At 37.0% G+C, this 20,318-nt stretch overlaps 3 protein-coding genes across 3 annotated transcripts; 1 reads left to right on the top strand and 2 right to left on the bottom strand.

The window, feature by feature from the left end:
• The first annotated feature begins 245 nt into the window (after window positions 1–245).
• Window positions 246–1,397, top strand: Mtch (mitochondrial carrier homolog). The gene has a single exon (XM_028316116.1). The coding sequence runs from the start codon at window positions 337–339 to the stop codon at window positions 1,222–1,224; it is 888 nt and encodes a 295-aa protein (XP_028171917.1). The 5' UTR covers window positions 246–336; the 3' UTR covers window positions 1,225–1,397.
• Window positions 1,398–1,480: 83 nt separating this feature from the next.
• LOC114361150 (U3 small nucleolar RNA-associated protein 6 homolog) lies at window positions 1,481–4,307 on the bottom strand. Its single transcript, XM_028316115.1, has 8 exons — window positions 4,090–4,307; window positions 3,669–3,981; window positions 3,389–3,583; window positions 2,878–3,078; window positions 2,555–2,656; window positions 2,263–2,469; window positions 2,003–2,188; window positions 1,481–1,903 (listed from the first exon to the last, which is right to left on the bottom strand). The coding sequence occupies exons 1-8, from the start codon at window positions 4,179–4,181 to the stop codon at window positions 1,496–1,498; spliced, it is 1,704 nt and encodes a 567-aa protein (XP_028171916.1). The 5' UTR covers window positions 4,182–4,307; the 3' UTR covers window positions 1,481–1,495.
• A 1,503-nt stretch (window positions 4,308–5,810) lies between these two features.
• On the bottom strand, window positions 5,811–18,347 carry LOC114361162 (tonsoku-like protein). Its single transcript, XM_028316128.1, is given in 15 exon segments — window positions 5,811–6,644; window positions 7,021–7,729; window positions 8,147–8,222; window positions 8,225–8,330; window positions 8,827–10,186; window positions 11,023–11,209; window positions 12,117–12,229; window positions 12,680–12,914; window positions 13,667–13,856; window positions 14,341–14,545; window positions 14,831–14,984; window positions 15,309–15,585; window positions 17,405–17,570; window positions 17,855–18,112; window positions 18,203–18,347. Coding segments are annotated over 15 exon segments (4,398 nt in total). The 5' UTR covers window positions 18,216–18,347; the 3' UTR covers window positions 5,811–6,295.
• Between the last annotated feature and the right edge of the window lie 1,971 nt (window positions 18,348–20,318).

Consider the following 20,318-nt stretch of genomic DNA (forward strand, 5'->3'; position numbering starts at 1 on the left):
GCCTTTATTTTGTTTTCTAATAAATTAAGACGACACAGGTAATTAAGTATCTACTTACATAGCTGCTTATTTTTACCAATTTTACCCAAAACCTAAAAGCATTTTTAATTTTGAAATTCCCATTCCCATGATTGCACAAAGCAAAGTGAGAAGTTAGCCAATAAAGTTTGGCGAATTTTCTACCTCCAATGCTGTTAATAAAAAGAAAAACAGACAGCTTGTCTTTGACCTAATTTTGACATTAGTGTCATTTGATAAATATTTTTGTCTTTGGACACCATTGGTTTGTCAATTTACTCATTTTTTGATTTCAGAAGGTCGTGAAATTGTTAGATTATGGACGAAATTGAAAAGGAGAAAATAGCGGCTCTTCCGTCACAATTACTTGTAACGACAATATGCCATCCTATGGAATATGCGAAGGTTCTCATACAGCTCGGGTACGAGCCTATGGCACCGCGCCGCTCAACAACTCTTTTCGGCCGTCCTGCCATGATATTACCTAACGTTTTCCAATATATCAAGTACATCAAGACCCAAGATGGATTTTTCGGGTGCTACAGAGGCCTCTCCGCGCGAGTACTTGGACTGATCGCGTCTAGTCAACTTTCTGCGAAAGCGATCCACGCTTGTGGCATTGACCTACCCGAAATCACTGATCCTCCCAATATTGTCAATGATGAAGAACCCAAAGTGGAGGATTACATCAAGCTCGGACGTCGAGACCTGATAATGCACGCTGCTTCAGTTATCGTATCGTACCCATTCCATGTGGTGTCAGTCAGAATGATGGCATCTTTCATCGGGAAAGAAGAGGAGTACAGCTCGTTAATTGGTGCTATTGTATCGATCTACAGAGATGACGGCATACGTGGATTCTTCCATGGGATTATTCCTAAATTACTTGGAGATTTGACATGTGTAGCCGCGACCGCAGTCATGGCATACTATGTAAACAAATATCTAGTGAAAACTAAGGACCTGAGATACTACACAGTCCCTCTCCTGACATTTGTGACCAGTACAATAACCTATCCATTGGTTGTTGTATCAACCTGTATGGCTGTAGCTGGCTGCAGCTTGAAGGCTGGCAATCCACCGCTGATGCCGGTGTACCCGTCTTGGCAAACTTGCTGGAGAGACTTGTTGAGGAACAAACAACACAAGCGAGGCTCATCCCTAATCTTTAGGTACTACATTGCTCCTATTGCAGTCTTGCAATAATCACTTCAATCCTAAATATTAATTGCATTTATCTGTTTCTGTTTATTTGCTAAGTGTTATTCCACAACCACCAAAGTAGTTTCAACCTCTTGTAGAGAGTTTATATGTACAATGGAAAGTGTAAATAATTTTAGTATAAATGGTGTACTATGTGGTTATTCGTTTTGCTAGATTGTTGAGCCAAGGTGTGGTTATATTTAAATAAATATATTTTATTTGTCACTAGTGTTTTCATTTACAAATAGAAAAACAACAGTTACGTAAAACAATACTATTTTAATTTAGCCATAGTCTGAGCATTGATAAAGACCTCAACTAATTCTTTTTTCAAGGCTGCAACAGCTCTCCTATAAATATTTGCAGCTTGAGTGTTTCCAAGTTCAGTTTCAAACTTCATGTAATCCATCCATGCTTCAACATTGTCGCTTCCATGTTGTTGGACTAAGCACTCATAATACTTCCTGATATTTTTAGAATTTGGTTTCTCTTGAGACTTTTCTATTTCAATCATAGTTTTGTGGACTTCAACCTGAGTTGGTGGAGCTTTGATCAGCTCTTCATACATATCCCGAGCTGCTTTTAGACCATTGATTTCATACATTTTTTTCAGTAGTTTGGGCTTGAGGGACAACAATACAGAGCTTTCACAATTTTGGAACTTGGTGTACAACTTCTTCAACTGAAATAAACAATACACGGATAAAAATCTTAACTTGCCCTAAATTTATAACAAGCAAGAACACTGCTCTTAAGATAAGAAAGCCCAAAAAATGCTTACAAGTTCCTTGGAGTCAACATTTTCCAGCATCAGATTCCAAAGCTGAACAGAATCATTAGGTTTTAACATCTTAGTAGCTTCCTGAAGAGTTTGCAGCAAAAGTTTTTCATCACCTTTACATAATGCCAATATCTGTTCCCATACATACACAGATTGCTTGAGTTTTAATGATGTTGACTTTAGGATCTAAAACAATATACAAATTAATATAAGATCCAATTATTTTATTACATTTGTTTGAATAAATTCAAAAGTATTACCTCTAGCAGTTCCTTTTCTGATTTAGTATTTTCTAATTTCAACACTTCAAAGCCAAATTCAAACATTTCACTACTCAGTACATCATTTTCCAATCCAAATAACCATGCATCCTTCACAGCCCAGATTTTTTGGGAATCTGAGCAGACAGACTCACTTGCACCAAGAAGGCCATGAAGGAATTTGGTGCATAAACTTTCATCTGAAAACTAATAACATTACTTTAGTATCTAATAAACTTTCTGTATTTTCAATTTTATTTTTAGAATGACAATCATGCTACAAAATATAAACCTGAGTCAAAGCTTCTTTGTAAGTTCCAATAAAATGTTTTAATTCCTCAGAGTAGTTGCTTTCTTCATCACAATAGTCTTCAATTTCTTCCCAGTGTACTCCCTGAAAAATAACACAATTGTTATCATAATTTAAATTAAAAATTATATAGGTAGGTAGAATGCAAGAAAATTCAGATCAGCATACACTAGTAGGCTTAGGATGCACACCACAATAAACTTTTATATAGCCCTTTGATCGATTTTGCACAATATTTGTGGTTTTAATGTTCAATAAGATATTATCATGGAGCGCATCCTTGCATAAGGTTGGACAACACTTACTTCCAACTCTTTAGAAGCAATGTAAGACCAAACATCCTTATTGTCACGATTTGACCAAATTTCTTCTTTGATAGCATTTTTGATTGAGTCATCGGCTTCAAATTTCAAGCAAATATCATACAATTTGAATAAGAAATGTATGTCATGCACATGTTTAATGCCGTTCCGCCATATCACATCTGCCCTTTTGAGCTGTGTTTCCTGCAATCCCAACTAATATTATAAATGCGAAAGTAACTCTGTCTGTCTGTTACGCTTTCCCGCTTAAACCTCGCAACCGATTTTGATGAAATTTGGCATAGAGATAGTTTGAGTCCCGGGAAAGAACATAAGATAGTTTTTATCCCGGTTTTTGAAACAGGGACGCGCGCGATAAAGTTTTTCTGTGACAGACAAAATTCCACGCGGGCGAAGCCGCGGGTGGAAAGCTAGTTATCAATAAATAGATTATTACTACATTCTTACTAATAAACTGAGGTATTTTGTAGGTAACTCCAATACAAATACATACCACATCCTGTTCTTCAGATTTAGCTCTAAAACACAATGTTAACTCTATCTGGAAGAGTTCTAAGTAAAGGATGTCAGATTCGGGATGCCTATGAATTCCTTTTAGTAGAAAATTTCTAGCCGTCTCCAAATTATTTTGTTCTTGTTTCTCCCATTTACAAGCTAATTGCCACATTTTAGGCTTGTCACCATGAATCTGGAATTTAATATGATTAGTTTAGAATGTTATTCAAATCTCTTAAAGATAGTTCGTTACTAATGAAAAGGTAAAAGAGATTTACCTGTAGCATTTGGCCGATAATGCCAGATATAGCTTGGTCAAAACCTACGCTCTTGCAAAACTTAATATACTCAAAATATATCTCAACTTCATTCTGGAATCGGTAAATAAATTGTTTGAATATTTTGTTTAGCCTCTTCGCTATTGCAAACTCAATGTCCTTCTTTTTCTCGCCCAATTTGGCCTGCTTTCTTCGAAGGGAAATATCTTCAAGCAATGCGATTTCATACGCTATGTACTGAACGAAGTCTTCTTTCTGTTTGACTCTTCGTTGGATTCTGTACTCAAATTCTTTGCGTTTACGTGAGATTTCCCTAAACAAATAAAATGTATTACAGTTCGTACATTTAACTTATTATGAAGATTTTAATATTAATAAATGTTTAATACAAAAATATACCATGTAATTAAAACTTACGCACCTAATTTCTTCGTCGTCAAATAAGTTAGTACGTCTCATCTGTTCTAACTCATTTATCATATTCTCTATACGTTGATTTACTTGTTCCGCCATTTTTGGAGGTTCTTTTTATTCCACTTTCAATAAATTGAATAAAACAATTATGTATTGTCTTTTACAATTTAAAACCACGCACTGCTGCAAAAGTAATGTTTTGAAAAACAAGACGTGACTTTTTGAGGTTAGGTTATACTTTTTTTATTTGACAGTTTTGACATTTATCTAAATAGCAAGGATAACGTATACTGTACATCTTTTGCATGTCGGTACCTAGGTATAGCCTGACCAGGAACATAAAAACCCTGGCATAGAGGCGCGTCAAATGCATTTGATAGTGCAACACTGAGTACAGTCGTAAAAAAAAAAAAAATCGTACCTGTGTTAAATTAATAGGCTAACTTTATGTATCAGGATTCAGGATTACGGGCTAATTTGATATTTTCATAAATTAACGAAAAAATATTATTATAGGTAACCTGGTTTAAATAAATTAAATGAAACCATCAATCGAGCTAGTAGGATTTATTTTATTATTCATCAATAATCAAATTCAGAACTTGAATATTCAACTGCAATGTCTGCTCATGAACGCTTCAAACTCGGTACTTCTTTCCCAATTCCATAAAATTCAACACTTAAAAAGTGACATACATCTTTAAAATAGGTAGTTGAAACAAACCACAGCTAATTTTCATAGTGGACTGTACTATACGATAAACATGTCAGTCAATTTGACAACCTTTGTCGGAAACATTATTCAATGAAAATATTGTCCGAACCCTTAGTATTTCTCTTCGACAAATACTTTAACACATTGTGAACCACTTTTCTTTCACGACTATAAAAAGATTTTAGCAATTTAATTCACAAAATCAATTGCGCACATTTAAAATAAAGTTTGTTTACACTTTGACAGCAATAGACTGACATGCAAGGTGACATGTAAATGAAGTTTTCAGTTACTGTTGCCATTATAGATGACCCACGCTGAACTGTCCCGCCAAACTCAATGACAGGAGGGCGCTACCATCGTTCAACTATATGGTTTCCAACATGGCAAAAATCTGAACCAGCGATCCGGTATTGACGGTGGCGCCCCACTGTCAATGTCATCGACAGGACAGTCCAGTATTTTGGAACTATAAAAGAAATTAGTACCATTAGTTTTCCGCAACATGGCGAGGGTTTTTATGTTCCTGGTCAGGCTATAAATGGTCAAGGCGACTTGATTTATCGATTTATTTATTTACGAAGGCCGTTTCTACCGAGGCGGAGAGGAGCGGAGGTGAGAAATGTGTTTTATTCAATCAGCTCTGAGTCAATTAAATTAATAAAATGTAATGGCATTGTGATAATCATAATACAGGGTGTCCCAAAATTTGCAAGTCACACTTGCGTTTCGTGCTACACTCGTGTGAGTCCACTCTGATCACCCGGGGCATCGTGTCCGTAGGTGTCGCTAGAAGTCCACTTTGATCACCTGGGTGATCAGAGCCAGGTGATCAAAGTGGAATGGACCCTGAAGCCTATCTCTGGTGTCAGTGTGACGTGCTAATTTTGGGACACCCTGTATATTAGATATTAATGCAAATCTCAGAAATTAATGCAAAGACAAATCAGTATTCGTAAGAAGTGTAAATCTGAATGGAAAATCGTTTCGATTTGAAAGTAGAAACACTTTTATACTTATAAAAGTTTAATAACCGTACTTAACACTAACTTACGTAATAAATTACTTTGAACAAATAATACAGGCTGAGTGAGTTATAGTGATGTTACAAAGATTCTGATTTGAAACAAGAGTCAGGATTTTAATTCATAATGGAATATGAAATGGATATTTACTATTATTTACAATCTATACGTCTATACAAACTACTGAACTAACCGCGAAACAACAAATTGAGCGGATATATCAAAATTATATGCTTAGTTATTGGTGGAGATTGATAGTGACGTCACTAGGCATATGAGCGTTACGTAACGTTAGCTCGAAGTCCAAATTTTCCGCGCTATCCTAGGTTCATCATTCAGTTAACCTTTCATTAAACTTTTATACATAGTATAAAACAAGATAACATCTATACATTCATGATAATTAGTTTACCTTCACCACGTGACTTCGTTATTAAATTACAAAATAAATACAAATACGATCCATAGGGCTGTCACTTCGCCGTGAACCTAATGACGCCCGCATCACCGTGTTCTATCAGTCCTCGCCCGTTGAAGCAATTATTTAGCCACGTCTTACAGAATATTTTAAAGCTTTCTCTCTCCGCGTCAGATTTCGCGACTGGAGTCACGTTAATTTCTGGTGTGCATCTGCCGAAGTTGACAGCGGGTAGCCACACGGTGAAATCCGAGTCTGGTGAGTATTTGAATATGTCCTGACAACCCTGGAGATTTATCTGGGGGACTGGCGGTTGGCGCTGCAGAAGTTTTTTGAGGGATATGAACGTTAGCATGTTGTGTTTCAATGTGACCGACTGAAGGTGCTTGGCGCGGCCAAGTGATCTGTAAACGAAATGGTGTACTTGTTTATATTATACTGAGTAATTAAACTTTCAATCAATATATTTTATAAAACACATTCTAGAGTATCTAAAAGGTTAGTTATACTAATATTAATAGTATTCTCAGGTTAAAATATTCCATGAGGGATAGTTGTCCTTGCCTATAACTGTTTTATGGTCTGTGGGTCTAGAGACCCACTATAATCGCAAACTAATCGAAAAATGGTCGAAAGACCTTTTTTTGTATGGAGTTTTAACGGATTCGATTTTCGATTCGATCAAAAAGTGCAACTTGTCTAGGGGGGCTGGGATGTGGTTCTTATATTATAATATCTCTCTAAATGAAGTGATAAAATAACTAACAAAGCTATAAATACCTGAATATCCTCATAAACTGTCCATCCACAAGTTTGCAGTGCGACAAACTAAACCGCCTTATTTTCAACTCCTTTGCCGAATCCATAAAAGCTGCTATGCACCCAACTGCGTTTCCTTCCACGCCAATATTTTCCATATCCAACTCCGTTACAACATTTGGATTCAACGAAGTCATCAGGTAACTAACCACAGGCTGCTTAATATCATTATTACTAACATCTATTGTTTCTAAATTACTAAAATTTGTACAAGATTTTACAGTCTCATTAACAGCGTTTTCGGTTATTCCACAATTATTTAACTTAAGCACCCTTAACCGAACGTGTTGTGATATTTTCACTATATTTCTGAACCCTTCATCGGATATAGGATTTGCACTAATATCGATTTCTTCCAATGATTGGCATATAGGCCGTGTAGCTTTCTCGAATATGTTTAACAAGTGCTTGGTTCCTTCAGCTGTGATGTTGTTTCTGCTTATATCGAGGTGGGTTAGCTGTTTCATGGTGCATAGACAATCTGAGAGGTACTTGAGTCCGTCATCGCCGATGTTGTTGTCTGATATCATGACCGCAGTGATGTGCGCTTGGTGCGTCATCGCTCGAAAGAGGGGACGGACTTGCGAGAACGACAGAGTTTTGGCACCGAGCGCTAGTCTGTGGGTGGTGTGACTCCTGCCGACTGCTTGTTGAATTTCTTCTGAGGGCGCTGGAATAGGAAATAACATAATTACAATGACATCACACTAAACATATACACAAAATACATCGTGTATTGGGTGGTTGACACTATCAATTTATCTGCAACTTTAACTAACAGTCAAAATGAGGTTCTTCCGTAGTCTTTGTATAGCAATAAGATAGGACCATAAGACGTAAAGTTGTCGAATTACTAGTAAAGCAACGCACTTATTGCAACTACATAAAATGCCCGTGTTTGGCTTGATATGCCGTCGCGTCGTTGGAACTCGAGGCAGAACTTCTAAAAACAGTCTATTGCGATATGACTTACGTATGCTTAACTCATCGCAGCACTCTAATAAGCGCTCCTCAGCTGGTAAAGCTTTCTAGTTGGTGACGCCCTTCTTTCGATAAAACACTCTATGTGACTATGTGGTATACTTACGTATGCTCAACGCATCGCAGCACTCCAAGTAGCGCTCCTCAGCCGGCGAGGCCTTCCAGTTGGTGACGCACTTCTTCTGACAAGGAGCTCCGGTGACGACAGCACCAGGCTCAGCGGGTCGTCTTCCGACAAGATGGCGCCGTCTGACGTCATCAGGCTGAATACTGGGCGGATGCCTGTTAGCCTGGAAAAAGAAGAAAAAGGATATAAGTAATTGATAATGCTAGTTCAAATACATTTGGTTCAGTTCATTTGGTATGTAAATTTATTTTGTAAAAAAAAAACACATTTTTGGGGAGGATGTTATGTAGGGTCACTTGTATTTCGTTGAGTTTTCAATATTGTATTTCAAGCGAGTTGTGTTCTGTAGCGCTCGCCAGGCGTTCCCTACATCGCATACAGTAAGCCCGCTACCAAGCCACTATTGTAGTTGTATTGCCCATTGTTAGATCAAGAATATATTTCTACAGTGACCATTTAGTAAACCTTCTGATAGAGTAAAGTAACGCCCATAGACACAGATATAACACACATACTACACACTACACAGCTGCCAACTGGTGATACACAGATGCTAAAGTGGTGAAATAAGGTGTTACAGAGGTGTTACACTATGAAGTGTGTAAGTGGATTAACTTGAAATCACAAAACTACAATAATGATGATAAAAAGGAACTTACTTGTAATATCTGGATTTAACTTCTTCAACCAGCCAGCTGATTGTCAACTTATTCATCGCGTCCAACTTCAGCGAGATCAACAACACCTTATCCGTAATGTGCACTTTCACAGCCGCCGGAGGCAGTATCTGCGTTTGCATGGGCCGTCCATTCTTGGAAGACTGCACTATATTTATCGGCTGGATCACATTTACAGGCTGCATTATGCTTGGATTTATATTCTGGACCACGTTAAAACCATCGTTTGCATTTTTAAAGTTTTCTGAAGACGAATGCCGCGAGAAAGAACCAGTAGGCGTTTGTCGCCGACTCACATCTTTCCTAGAAAATTCATTTTCACTCCCACTATTGCTCGAAACGTCATCGTCTCTTTTCCTTTGAAACCCAGCCTTGAGTAACGTACTTTGCCGCTTCCAACGTCGTCTCATGCCATCCCTGCTATCTCTATACTTAGAATCGTTCAACTCTCTACTTATATTCGCCATAGATTCTGAAGCAGTTACTTTCGGGCACACATTTTCGTTCCTATGGAAGTAGTCAGAATCGGAACTATTGTCACTTATGTCTACGACGTCGCTGATCCGCGATTTCTTCTGCTTTAAATTTTTGTTACTTTCAACTAACGGTTCAGTGAGTTTGTTTATATTTTCTATGCTATTCTTCAAGTTTTCCAATGAAGGTTTCTTTGCTACAACAGTTAATGGGTCGCTAAGTTTTCTCTTTTTGTTATTTTGTTTATTTATGCCCAAATCGTCGTCAAGCCAGTCGTCATCTACTTCATTCGGAGTCAGTAAAGCTGGTTTAGGTTTGGACTTTTTCACGTCGACTTCAGGGAACTCGTTAGCATTTCTGTTCCTTAAAGCCGATATGGCGCTTCTGTATTCTTTTACGCCAGATATATTATTTTTACGGTTATCCGATTGGTCGTCGGAAGACTCCGTGTCGTCAGAAGGAAACGCCGCTTGATTTCTATTTTGTGACGCGTTGATTTCGTCATCACTGTCATCGTCGATAATATTCCGCCTTTTCATCGGCGAATTTAACTCCTGGATTCTACTGCTCATTTTCGAAGTGCTAGGCGGTGACACGTTTTTTATAGTTTTCACTGGAGTTTTTGATTTCGATCTATTCAAGTCTGCTCCACCAGTCTTTTCGATTAGATTATTTATTTTGTTGCAGATGTTTTTGTATAGGATTTCTTCGTCGTGTGTCAATATGGTGCTAGTTCGCCATTTTTGTAACGCATTGAGCGGAGTCTCGCCGAAGTCAGTTTTGAGAGATGGTATTGCGCCTTTTTCCAATAATAATTGAACTACGTCTAAATGACCATTGCTCGCTGCGTCATACAATGGTGTTATACCTGAAATTCGAATCCATAATTATAATAAAAATCAGTCGACAAACAATTAATGCTCACTGACTGCTCACCGATAGTTGTAGTATCTGAAAATGTATGAAAAACTAGGTTTTGCCCGCGGCTTCACCCGCGTGAAATTGGGTTTGTCACAGATCGTCTTAAATTATAGCCTATATGATATTCTGGGTTATAAAGAATAATACTGTAAAGTTTCATCAAAATCCGTTCAGTAGTTTTTGCGTGAAAGAGTAACAAACATTCATCCAGACATCCAAACTTTCGCATTTATAATATTAGTAGGATTGTATTATACGTGGGAGTATGCACACTTAATAAAACAAAGTTCACGACTTTCTCGTGTCTTTCTGTCCAGGTGATTCTACTGTCTCCGACACGAGACCCGTCAAACCTTCGTGGTAAGCTGTAGTGGAGTATCTATCCTACTAATATTATAAATGCGAAAGTTTGTGTGGATGTCTGGATGGTTTTTACTCTTTCACGCAAAAACCACTAAACGGATTTTGATGAAACTTTATAGTATTATTATTTATAACCCAGAATAACTTATAGGCTATAATTTATGACGATATGTGACAAACTAAATTTCAAGCGGGTGAAACCGCGGGCAAAAGCTAGTCTAAATATATAAATGAAAGGTGACTGACTGACATAGTGATCTATCAACGCACAGCCCAAACCACTGGACGGATCGGGCTGAAATTTGGCATGCAGGTAGATGTTATGACGTAGGCATCCGCTAAGAAAGGATTTTACGAAACTCCACCCCTAAGGGGGTCCACGCGGCGGCCGCTAGTTTGATAAAATAAAATCAGACTTACCATCGCAGTTAGATCCCCCCCTATCATTGATATTGGCTCCGCTATCAATGAGTATATTGGCGATTTCCAAGCGGCCGTGTATGCACGCCTCGTGTAGCGGCAACCAGCCTGCGTTGTCTCGGATGTTCACTGGATGCCCTTTGGCTAGCAACCTCTCTACTAGGAGCTTGTTGCCTGATATGCAAGCCTGGAAATTTATTTATTTATTTTCTTTATTAGGAAAACATACAGCTTATATTGACCACGAGCTGGAAGACGTAGCGTGGGCAGGCCTCCCACTAGGTGGACCGACGATCTGGTGAAGGTCGCGGGAAGTACCTGGATGCAAGCGGCGCAGGACCGGTCTTTGTGGAAATCCTTGGGGGAGGCCTTTGTCCAGCAGTGGACGTCTTTCGGCTGAAACGACGACAGCTTATATTATGATACAGGTAGAATAAAAATAATAAGTCTTAAACAAGCCTATGAGTATGAGTAAATATAAATAGAGAACAGTGTGTTGAGAATCCTTCATCATCATCATCATCTCAGCCATAGGACGTCCACTGCTGAACATAGGCCTCCCCCAATGCTTTCCATGTTACCCGGTTGGTAGCGGCCTGCGTCCAGCGCTTTCCTGCTACCTTTATGATGTCGTCGGTCCACCTTGTGAGAATCCTTATGGTCATACAAATTTTTGTTTCCTCTGAGCTATTCAACAAAGCCAGCCTAAAACTGAGTGGATATCCATTCGACGCATATTTACTTTGTCTATAGTCTGGTCCGTGAGCACATAGAATTTTGTCCAATGACCCCAAGCTACCCATCCTTATCGCTCGCGCGTAATTATGTTGCTATCGCGCTCGCACGCTTACTGCGGGTGCCAGTCGCACAGTCGCGACAGCAATATAATTACGCGCGAGCGATAAGGATGGGTAGCTAGGGGTCATTGGACAAAATTCTACGTGCTCACGGACCGGGCTTTAGTTTTTTAGGTGTAGGTTAGGGTTCAATTTCCATCAATACAGACTGTTTTATATCAAAGCTACCATTTAATTCATTCATACAAGATTTTATCCAAATTAGTTCAGCGGAGTAGGCGTTTAAAGCAAACTCACCACATGCAGTTGTGTTTCGCCTTTCATATTCTTCTTGATGGTGAATCCTTTCCCACGTCTCCTGGTTTCTCTCGTCTTTTCAGCTACATCCTCATCATTAGTGTCAGATAAGTCTAGAAGGAAAACATACATACACCATACTATTATGTTGTGTGCTATTTTTAGTCAACCCACTCGTGCGCGACATATCTTTATGTAGAAATTGATATTAAATATTTTTCTTCTTTTCTCTTTAAGATCCTTAAACATAGGGTGAAGTTTCTGTGGAATATGTCTTTAAATTAAATACTGCAGGCCCCCTAAACTTCTCTTTAATGAAGATAACCACAAACTGAAACAATATTTGAGTACTTAAGCCGTTGGGGCAGAAAAGTTTTCGAGTGGCGACCACGGGCCGGAAGACGTAGCGTAGGCAGGCCTCCCACTAGGTGGACCGACGGTCTGGTGAAGGTCGCGGGAAGAACCTGAATGCGGACAGCAAGGATTGGTCGTTTTGGAAATCCTTGGGAGGCCTTTGTCCAGCAGTGAACGTCATGTGGCTGAAACGAAGTTATTCAATTTACCTGTAAGATCCTCAAGGCACACGTCATCACCAATATGAGTGGTATCCTCGTCGCCTCCTCCCACTGAGCTCTGCTCATCCTCAGAATTGTCTAGATTATCGAAGTCGTCATATCCCAGCGCCCTTAGTTCGTTTCTGATGTCCTCCATTTTGTCAGTTTCGCCATACTCCTCTTGGTACTTCAGCAAGCTTTTCAGCACTCTGATTTCGCATTTCTTTTTGTTCCATTCCTTGGCCTGTAAAATTATTTTTATAAATAAAATCTTTTTGTCTCTGAAACTAAAAATTTTCATTTTTACAATTTAGAGGTGAAAACGGTTTTATTAACACTGTTTGTAGGTGGATAAAGATAATGTAATGGGAATAATTTCGTGTCAATATAATGACGCAATTTGTACAACATAATCACTAATTGATGAATAATTAATTAATGGACAACATACTAGAGACTACATAGACTAAAACAGTGGTCATTTTGAATAGAAATCGTATAAAACCTAACATAATTAAGGATCATAATTTTTAAAAAGAATATTAGTAATTTCATTTGTATTGCACACAAATTACTAATAGTCCAGTTAGCCCCTCGTACTAAGCTAAATATGCTAGTGTCACGAGTGGGCTCACCACAATAGTCGAGCGTCCACGGTTCGGCTATCGTAGCTTGAAAATTAAAGTAAAATAATTGTCCACAATTTATTCTCGTATGAAAATTTGACTAAAAGGTATGATTAGACTCCATGCAGCAGAGGACATGTCGCCGTGACGCACTGGTTTTTGTGTTTCCAAGAACAAAATTCAGACGACTTGTACGAATAATGGAATACGAATGGATGGAGTCACGAACTTTTACTGCTTTAAAATTTACATATTATTTAGTGGTTTTACTGATTTCAACAATACTCAATAATGTATTGCATCCGTAACGTTACAGAGGTGGTATGGTAAGGTAACATATTTATTTTATTTTGTATAGGTTCCAACTTACAGCATTCCTGGCATCAAGGCAAGCTTTCTGGACCTGGTGGTATGGCTTCTTAGCGAGGAACAGAGCTTCAGCGATATTATATAGTGTGGTGAACGCCTCCTTAGGAACATCCTTGATCAGCTCATACTCCTTCTCGTAGTAGTCTAGTGCTTCGTTGTAAGAGCCCATGTCTTTGTAAGTTTGGTATAAACTGAAAATAGTGAAAGCTGTAAAACTTGAGCCATATTAATAAAAATAATGATTAAAAATAAATGTGTCTATGACTATAGTCCACTCCGGTCACCGAGCACATAGAATTTCGTCCAATGACCCCAAGCTACATCCTTATCGCTCGTGCGTAAATTTATTTCAATTCGAATGTAAACTAATATGATCCCAATGTGATTGAAATAAATAATTATTTAATTTATTTCAAATTTATTGCTGTCGCGCTCGTACACTCACTGCTGCCGCCCGTCACACAGTTGCGACAGAAATATAATTACGCGCGAGCGATAAGGATAGGTAGCTTGGGGTCATTGGACGAAATTCTACGTGCTCGGCGACCGGACTTTATGCATGCATGCACTCAAAAATTTTTCTAGAATATGTTGAGCAAGCGTTAGGTAGTTTTCTTATTTGGTTTTTTACAGTCAATCAAATACAAGAATCCAATTTTAATTTAATCATTTTACCTAACATAAATAGGGATAAGCGTCTTCCCACAGTCACCAGCGAGCTCAGCATGGTCCAACATCTTCAGGTAATACTCCACGGCCCCAGCATAGTTCTTCAAGTGGCACGCACCGTCACCGAGCTTCTCATACAGTTTCTTGAACGTAATGTGGTCGGATGGATCACTAGATATGAGCAGGTCTTCTGTATAACACATTGCTGCAACTGCAAATATATTTTTGTATTATTTTGTGCAGCTATCAAATTATAAGACTAATCATTTTTGTTGCTAAATTCCGCCTATTAGAGCCAAAGCACACGATGCGTTGCGACGACGCACCGCTCATGTGCCCGTCAGAAATATGTCAATGTAAAACGACGCAGCGACACCGCTCCGGCGTCGCACCGCCGCCGCAACGCATCGTGTGCTGTGACTGTAACAGCTACATGAAACGGCAGTATGTCACATTTTTAAATTTTAAAATATAGCTGCCAAATAAGCCTACTCACCAACTTTAAGGTTTGATTCAATATTCTCATGCTCTTCTTCATCAGGGGTCTTTAACTTCCAAGCCTTCAGCAAAACTTGTTTAGCACTCTGATAGTCTGACATTTTACACAGTATATCTGCTTTTATAGACAATGTTTCACAAGTTTTTAATACCTGAAAATTAGGAATTAGGTCAAGATTTACAAAAAAACTATTTTCAATAAAATAGAGCCAATAAACCAATTAAGCCTTAATTAATTTCAATATTTTAAAAGCCTATTTGCAAAAATAAATGAGTTCTTAATTTTTATGAGTTTTAAAAATATGTAAAGCAATTTAGCTAGTTTGATAATAGTGGACTGTATATTGACGAAAGGGCACCTCCATGTATACTTTCTTTTTGCTTAATTTATAAACAGAATACAAATGCCTCTTCCATCTAATCTAATAAGAAACTGTTAACTACGACTATTCCCATTAATGTTATGTTATATTTACCTTATCCTCAAGTCTGCTAGCTACTTCCAGTGCTTTATTCAAGCAGCCCAACGCTTTAGCATAGTCCTTCTTCTTATTGCTATGAAGGGACGCTTCAGTGGTGTAACAGTTGTGTAGCACCTCAAACAAGTCTTCGTTGGAGCATATACTGATTGCTTTCCTTATACAGTCTATGGCCTTGTCGAAGAAGCCAAGGTGTTCTTGGACGACCCCAATGTTAAGCAGCAGACGGGCTCGCATATCCATCAACTCGTGTTTAGTAGTTTTGCCATGCAGACTGAAATAACAATTACAAGATACATAAATCCATGATGAAATGATGACGTCATAAATTGAATAGAGTGATAAAAAGGTTTAAGAAATTAATTATTAAAATTTTTCATCGCAAATTAATTTTTAAATGATTTTCCACTTATGGAAGTTTGATTTTTTCAAGATAAAAGGATGAATAACATTAAAAATATAGTAGGTACCTATGTCATAGGGTCATTTCGCCTGTTCGCGTCCATCGCCCAATTCGCGTCCATTTTGCCGATCTCCTTTTAAAAATCCTCGAAAACAAGTCAACTAACACACCAATCACACGAAAAGTCATTACCGCTAATACGTCAATGTATAAGAGGCACGCACACATAGACAAAAGTCCTGTGCGTCCAACCATTCCTGTTTAGAAAAATAGTTAGTCTCGGCTGTTCAACAAGGAAGCTCACACGCGCTGCATGTTTAGATAAAAATTAGTGTGCAGCGGCGTGTTTGATGGTAAGTTTTATATTGTTTTATGTGTATTTTAGGATAGATAACTATTTCTACAGTTTAATGATGAAAAAAGGTATAATGTTTATTATGAATTTGGTAATGTTTTTTATATTTAACGAATAAAATAAGGTGGACGCGAATTACTACATCGATTTTACATACCTATCCTCTATAATAATAAACCAAATTGCGTCCACTGTTTTCGTTAAATACTTGCTTATAAAAAAATTTTAAAACATACTGTTTAATATTAATGTGTATAGGTAAGGTCATTTTAAGAATACAAGTTCGCCCATCTGACCCTAAGTGAGCTACTTTTATTTTAATTGATATTTTTGTTTTTGTTTAATTTTTTCCAAAATTTGACCTAAAAACTGCCTAAATTTTTTTTCTCGCGTGTTTTTAACCGCTTTTGTTATTTGATATTAATATCGAATATGTCTTTAGTCAAATAAATTCAATTTCAGATCCAGATAATGATTGGATAGCTAGTTACGAGCCGCGAAAGTTTAACAAAGGTACAAACCACGATAAAAATTTCAACTTGGAATTCGATTTAAAAAAAATTAAAGGTGATAGTGGATTGCCAATGATCTTAAAAACATCTCTAGCTTCTCTTCTTTCCAATGATATGTCACGTCATGTAGTAAATATTGAAATTCGTCAAAAATTCAAAGTTTAGGGAAGAAAATGGAACAATAATACAAAAGTAGTTGAATGGCTTCTTAACATTTCGAGATGGAGAGTTTAAAAATAATTTCAAAGATGATCGTCCAGGTCAAAAATTGTTTGAAAAATGTTTGGCCAGAAATAAAGAATTTTTTACTTAAACCAATGTTGAGAAGAATTATGTATTTTTATTTTTTAAAGTGAGTTTTAAATGATGATAATGTTGATTTTTAATAATTAAGTTTATTGTTAAATAAAGAAATTGTTCAAATACAATCTTTCTTTATTAATTCTTAAAAATATCACCCCTATACATATTCCTTTTCTAAGCTGCTGGACGCGAAATGGTCCACGGGTGGACGCAATTTGGATTTTGTGGACGCAAACTGGGTATAACGCCTAATTCTGAAGTTTATCTATTTAAAAAGAAAACGCAAGATGTTTCTAATACAACTGAAAGTTAATCTTAAAATAGAATATATAATGAATACATTACACAAATTTGTCATAGAAATGAGTGCTGGGGCATTTTTATTATCGCCGTCAAACTTGCCAACTGCACTAAATGGACGCGAACAGGCGAAATGACCCTAGTACATGTAAGATATACTATGACCAAAATATCAAAATAAATTAACAACTGAACAAAATTATTGTTTAAAGAAACAAACCTTTCACACAAAACTAGACTTTTCATAAATGCCTTTTCAGCGGCTTTCAGTGAAGTTCTGGCTTCTGCTTCATTTGTGGTACTTTGTCCCTGCAGAAGATATATCCGGCCAAGCGTTGCCATAGCTCTCTGCTCTTCTATTAAGTTCTTCAGCTCTTTTGCAATAGCTATAAAAATAATTAGTTTGGATTTGTAGTCATTCAAAAGTAAAAACATACATCATGTATCCACTCCACACAAAAACATGAGTCTTCATAGTGACATTTGATAAATACAAACAGCTGATAGTCCAATAAACAGCTGATAGTAAATTAAACAGGTGATAGTCTAACAATATTACAGCCTTTAATTGCTTGCTCAAAATAAAAACATCCAACAGAGACTACGAGAATTCATGGAATAACTTGTTATAAAATACTCAAATAATAAATGAAGAATCCAATGTGCTTACCCAAATGCCGCTCCTCATACTTAAGGGCCTTGTCAAATTCCGCCATAAGCATGTGCATCTCACCGATCATCCTGTTGCAAGTCGCCCACTCCAGACGAAGCCCCAGCTCTTTGCAAATACTAGCCTCATGCTTATACTCGTCAAGGGCGTCGCTATAACGATTATGTTTGTAATAATAAGTCGCCAAATCATTACAAGCCTCGGCCAGAACTCGTCTATTACTCGCATTCAGAGCCTTCTTCTTCCTTCTTATTAATTCTGGAATATCAAACAAAAATTTATTTGTCAACAACGATGCATAACCTTGTTGTAACCGAAGATATTGAAAATATAACTAATATTGCTTACTGTCTTCTTCCATTTTTGCAGGTTTCGGATCAGATTACATTATCTAACTAAAAAAATTAAGTTCACAGTTAACAAAAGCTGAGATTTTTGTAAAAATACACACACTTTCATGAATTTTTTACCGCCTCTCCTTGACTGACATTAAATTGACAGTGACCTGTGACACATTGGTGACACTGACAGGACTACAAAGAGTTGATTCATAAAGATGTACCGACGTCCTTAATATAAAGGTATGCGCACACATAATTTGTGTCATTATCACCATCATTTCTCTTCATTTCAGCCATAGGAACTGCGGAACATAGGCCTCCTCCCCCAATGACTTTTGGCTTCCACATCGCACGGTTGGTACCGGCCTGCATCCAGCGCCTTCTTGCTACATTTATCAGTCATCACACGTCGGTGCCTGTTACTTACGAGTACGACCAATAATTTTAAACAGTCTTTGGCGTTTAATTTAAATTGCTTTTAATCTGTGGTGTCGCGGCGTTGTCGTCATCGACTGTTTACATTTTTTGTTTGTGTGTTGTGTTTCGGAACATTTCGGAATTTCAGCTTTTCAGCCAGTATTTTCAAGTATTTTATGTGATTTAATTTGTATGTTTACGTTAAAACTTTCTAGTGTTTAAAATAAAAAACGTTAAATTAAAGTAATTAATAGTTTGTCTGTCTAAAAAGCAAGAACTCAGTGTAATGCTGTTTATTTCTTCACAGCGGCGTTATTCATTTGTGAATGTAAGTACCTACTTACCGTTAATTATTTTTAATATTTAAAATTAATCGTTAATTAATTTATTTATCGTTTATTAATAATTTTTATTAGCTACTTAATTTGGTTNTTTCTATGCGATTCTTGCAAGAAAACAAGGAATAATTGAAGAAAAAAAAAACTCGTCGAAATTATTCTAAGTGTTGATAGCGCACTTTTAATTGGCTCTAGAAAGTTAACGGTTGGTCCTAGAAAAAAAAGTTATCTGAAGATTAGTCTTATTTTTATCTATTCTGAACATTCCCGGCAAAAAAAGCCAAAAATTCAAAAAAAAAAAATTTTTCATAAAAATTTTTCTAAGTCTCGTGCCCCATAGCGCCCCGTTTCCTATACACTGACCCTTAATTTTGTTGGAAGAAAAAAATAATGAGGTAAACGGTTATAGGTAGGGTGGGTGATTTTCCTCAAATAGGCATGGTTAATCATAATAAAATTAGAATTAATATTATAAGCCTCATTTACATAAGAATTAATAATAACACAAAGTAGCAGCTACTTCAGTTAATTTAAGTGGTAATACACACTTAATGACAAGATAGGGGGTGCCCACTCTAAATAATTTTAACAGATTTTAAGCAACTATACATATAAATCATAATAATAGCTAGTTACTACCGACCTAAAATACCTACTCCCATCGATTACATAATCGCAATTTTTTTTTAAATTTAGGTAGGCATATTCATCAAAATAAAATAATAAAAGTAAAAAATAGGTGGTTACCTACATAATATATCTACTGTGTTTATGGTACCCACCTAATTTAAATAATTTCATTATTCATTCAATTTTATTTATTATTAACTTAGATTAAAGATTATTAATAATAAATCTGGTTACCCTGATTCGTTGACCCTGGTGGTTTAAGTTAAATTTAAATTACATTATTAGTTCCATGAAAATAAAATGTAACTTAGTAGAAATTGCTACCCTTGATCATTGACTTATCTAATAAAACTTATTGAAAACAGTGTTTAGCTTTAGCTATTTATGTCTTAGACATAAATGCTGTGCTTTTCCTCTAGGTAATTTTACTTATTTCAAGAAGCCTGGCATCAAAGAAATTATTCTACTTAGGGGCCGTCCATATATTACGTCATTCTAAATTAGGGGGGGGGGGGGGTTGGTCTGACCTTCCTTAAGAATCATTCTATCTATTAAAAAAAAAAAGGTGATTCTATAACCAAGTGTTTTAATTTTGTCAAACTGGTAATGACGTCAATTTTGGGAGAAGGGGGGGGGGTCATTAAGAAATGACGATAGGATGATTGTAGGGGGGGGGGTCTAAAATCTGAAAAAATCGATGACGTAATTTATAGACGGCCCCTTACTTAAAAGCATTTG

The sequence above is a fragment of the Ostrinia furnacalis genome, unplaced genomic scaffold (genome assembly GCF_004193835.3).
Source record: "Ostrinia furnacalis isolate ACB-3 unplaced genomic scaffold, ASM419383v2 OfSCF5438, whole genome shotgun sequence".
Lineage (NCBI taxonomy): Eukaryota > Metazoa > Arthropoda > Insecta > Lepidoptera > Crambidae > Ostrinia > Ostrinia furnacalis.

Coding starts and splice junctions, on each gene's coding strand:
- Mtch (XM_028316116.1), top strand. CDS start 337: ATGGACGAAATTGAAAAGGAGAAAATAGCGGCTCTTCCGTCACAATTA.
- LOC114361150 (XM_028316115.1), bottom strand. CDS start 4,181: ATGGCGGAACAAGTAAATCAACGTATAGAGAATATGATAAATGAGTTA. Junction 3,079..3,388: donor AATCTGAAGAACAGGATGTG/GTATGTATTTGT, acceptor TTGGGATTGCAG/GAAACACAGCTCAAAAGGGC. Junction 2,470..2,554: donor ACAAAGAAGCTTTGACTCAG/GTTTATATTTTG, acceptor TAATGTTATTAG/TTTTCAGATGAAAGTTTATG.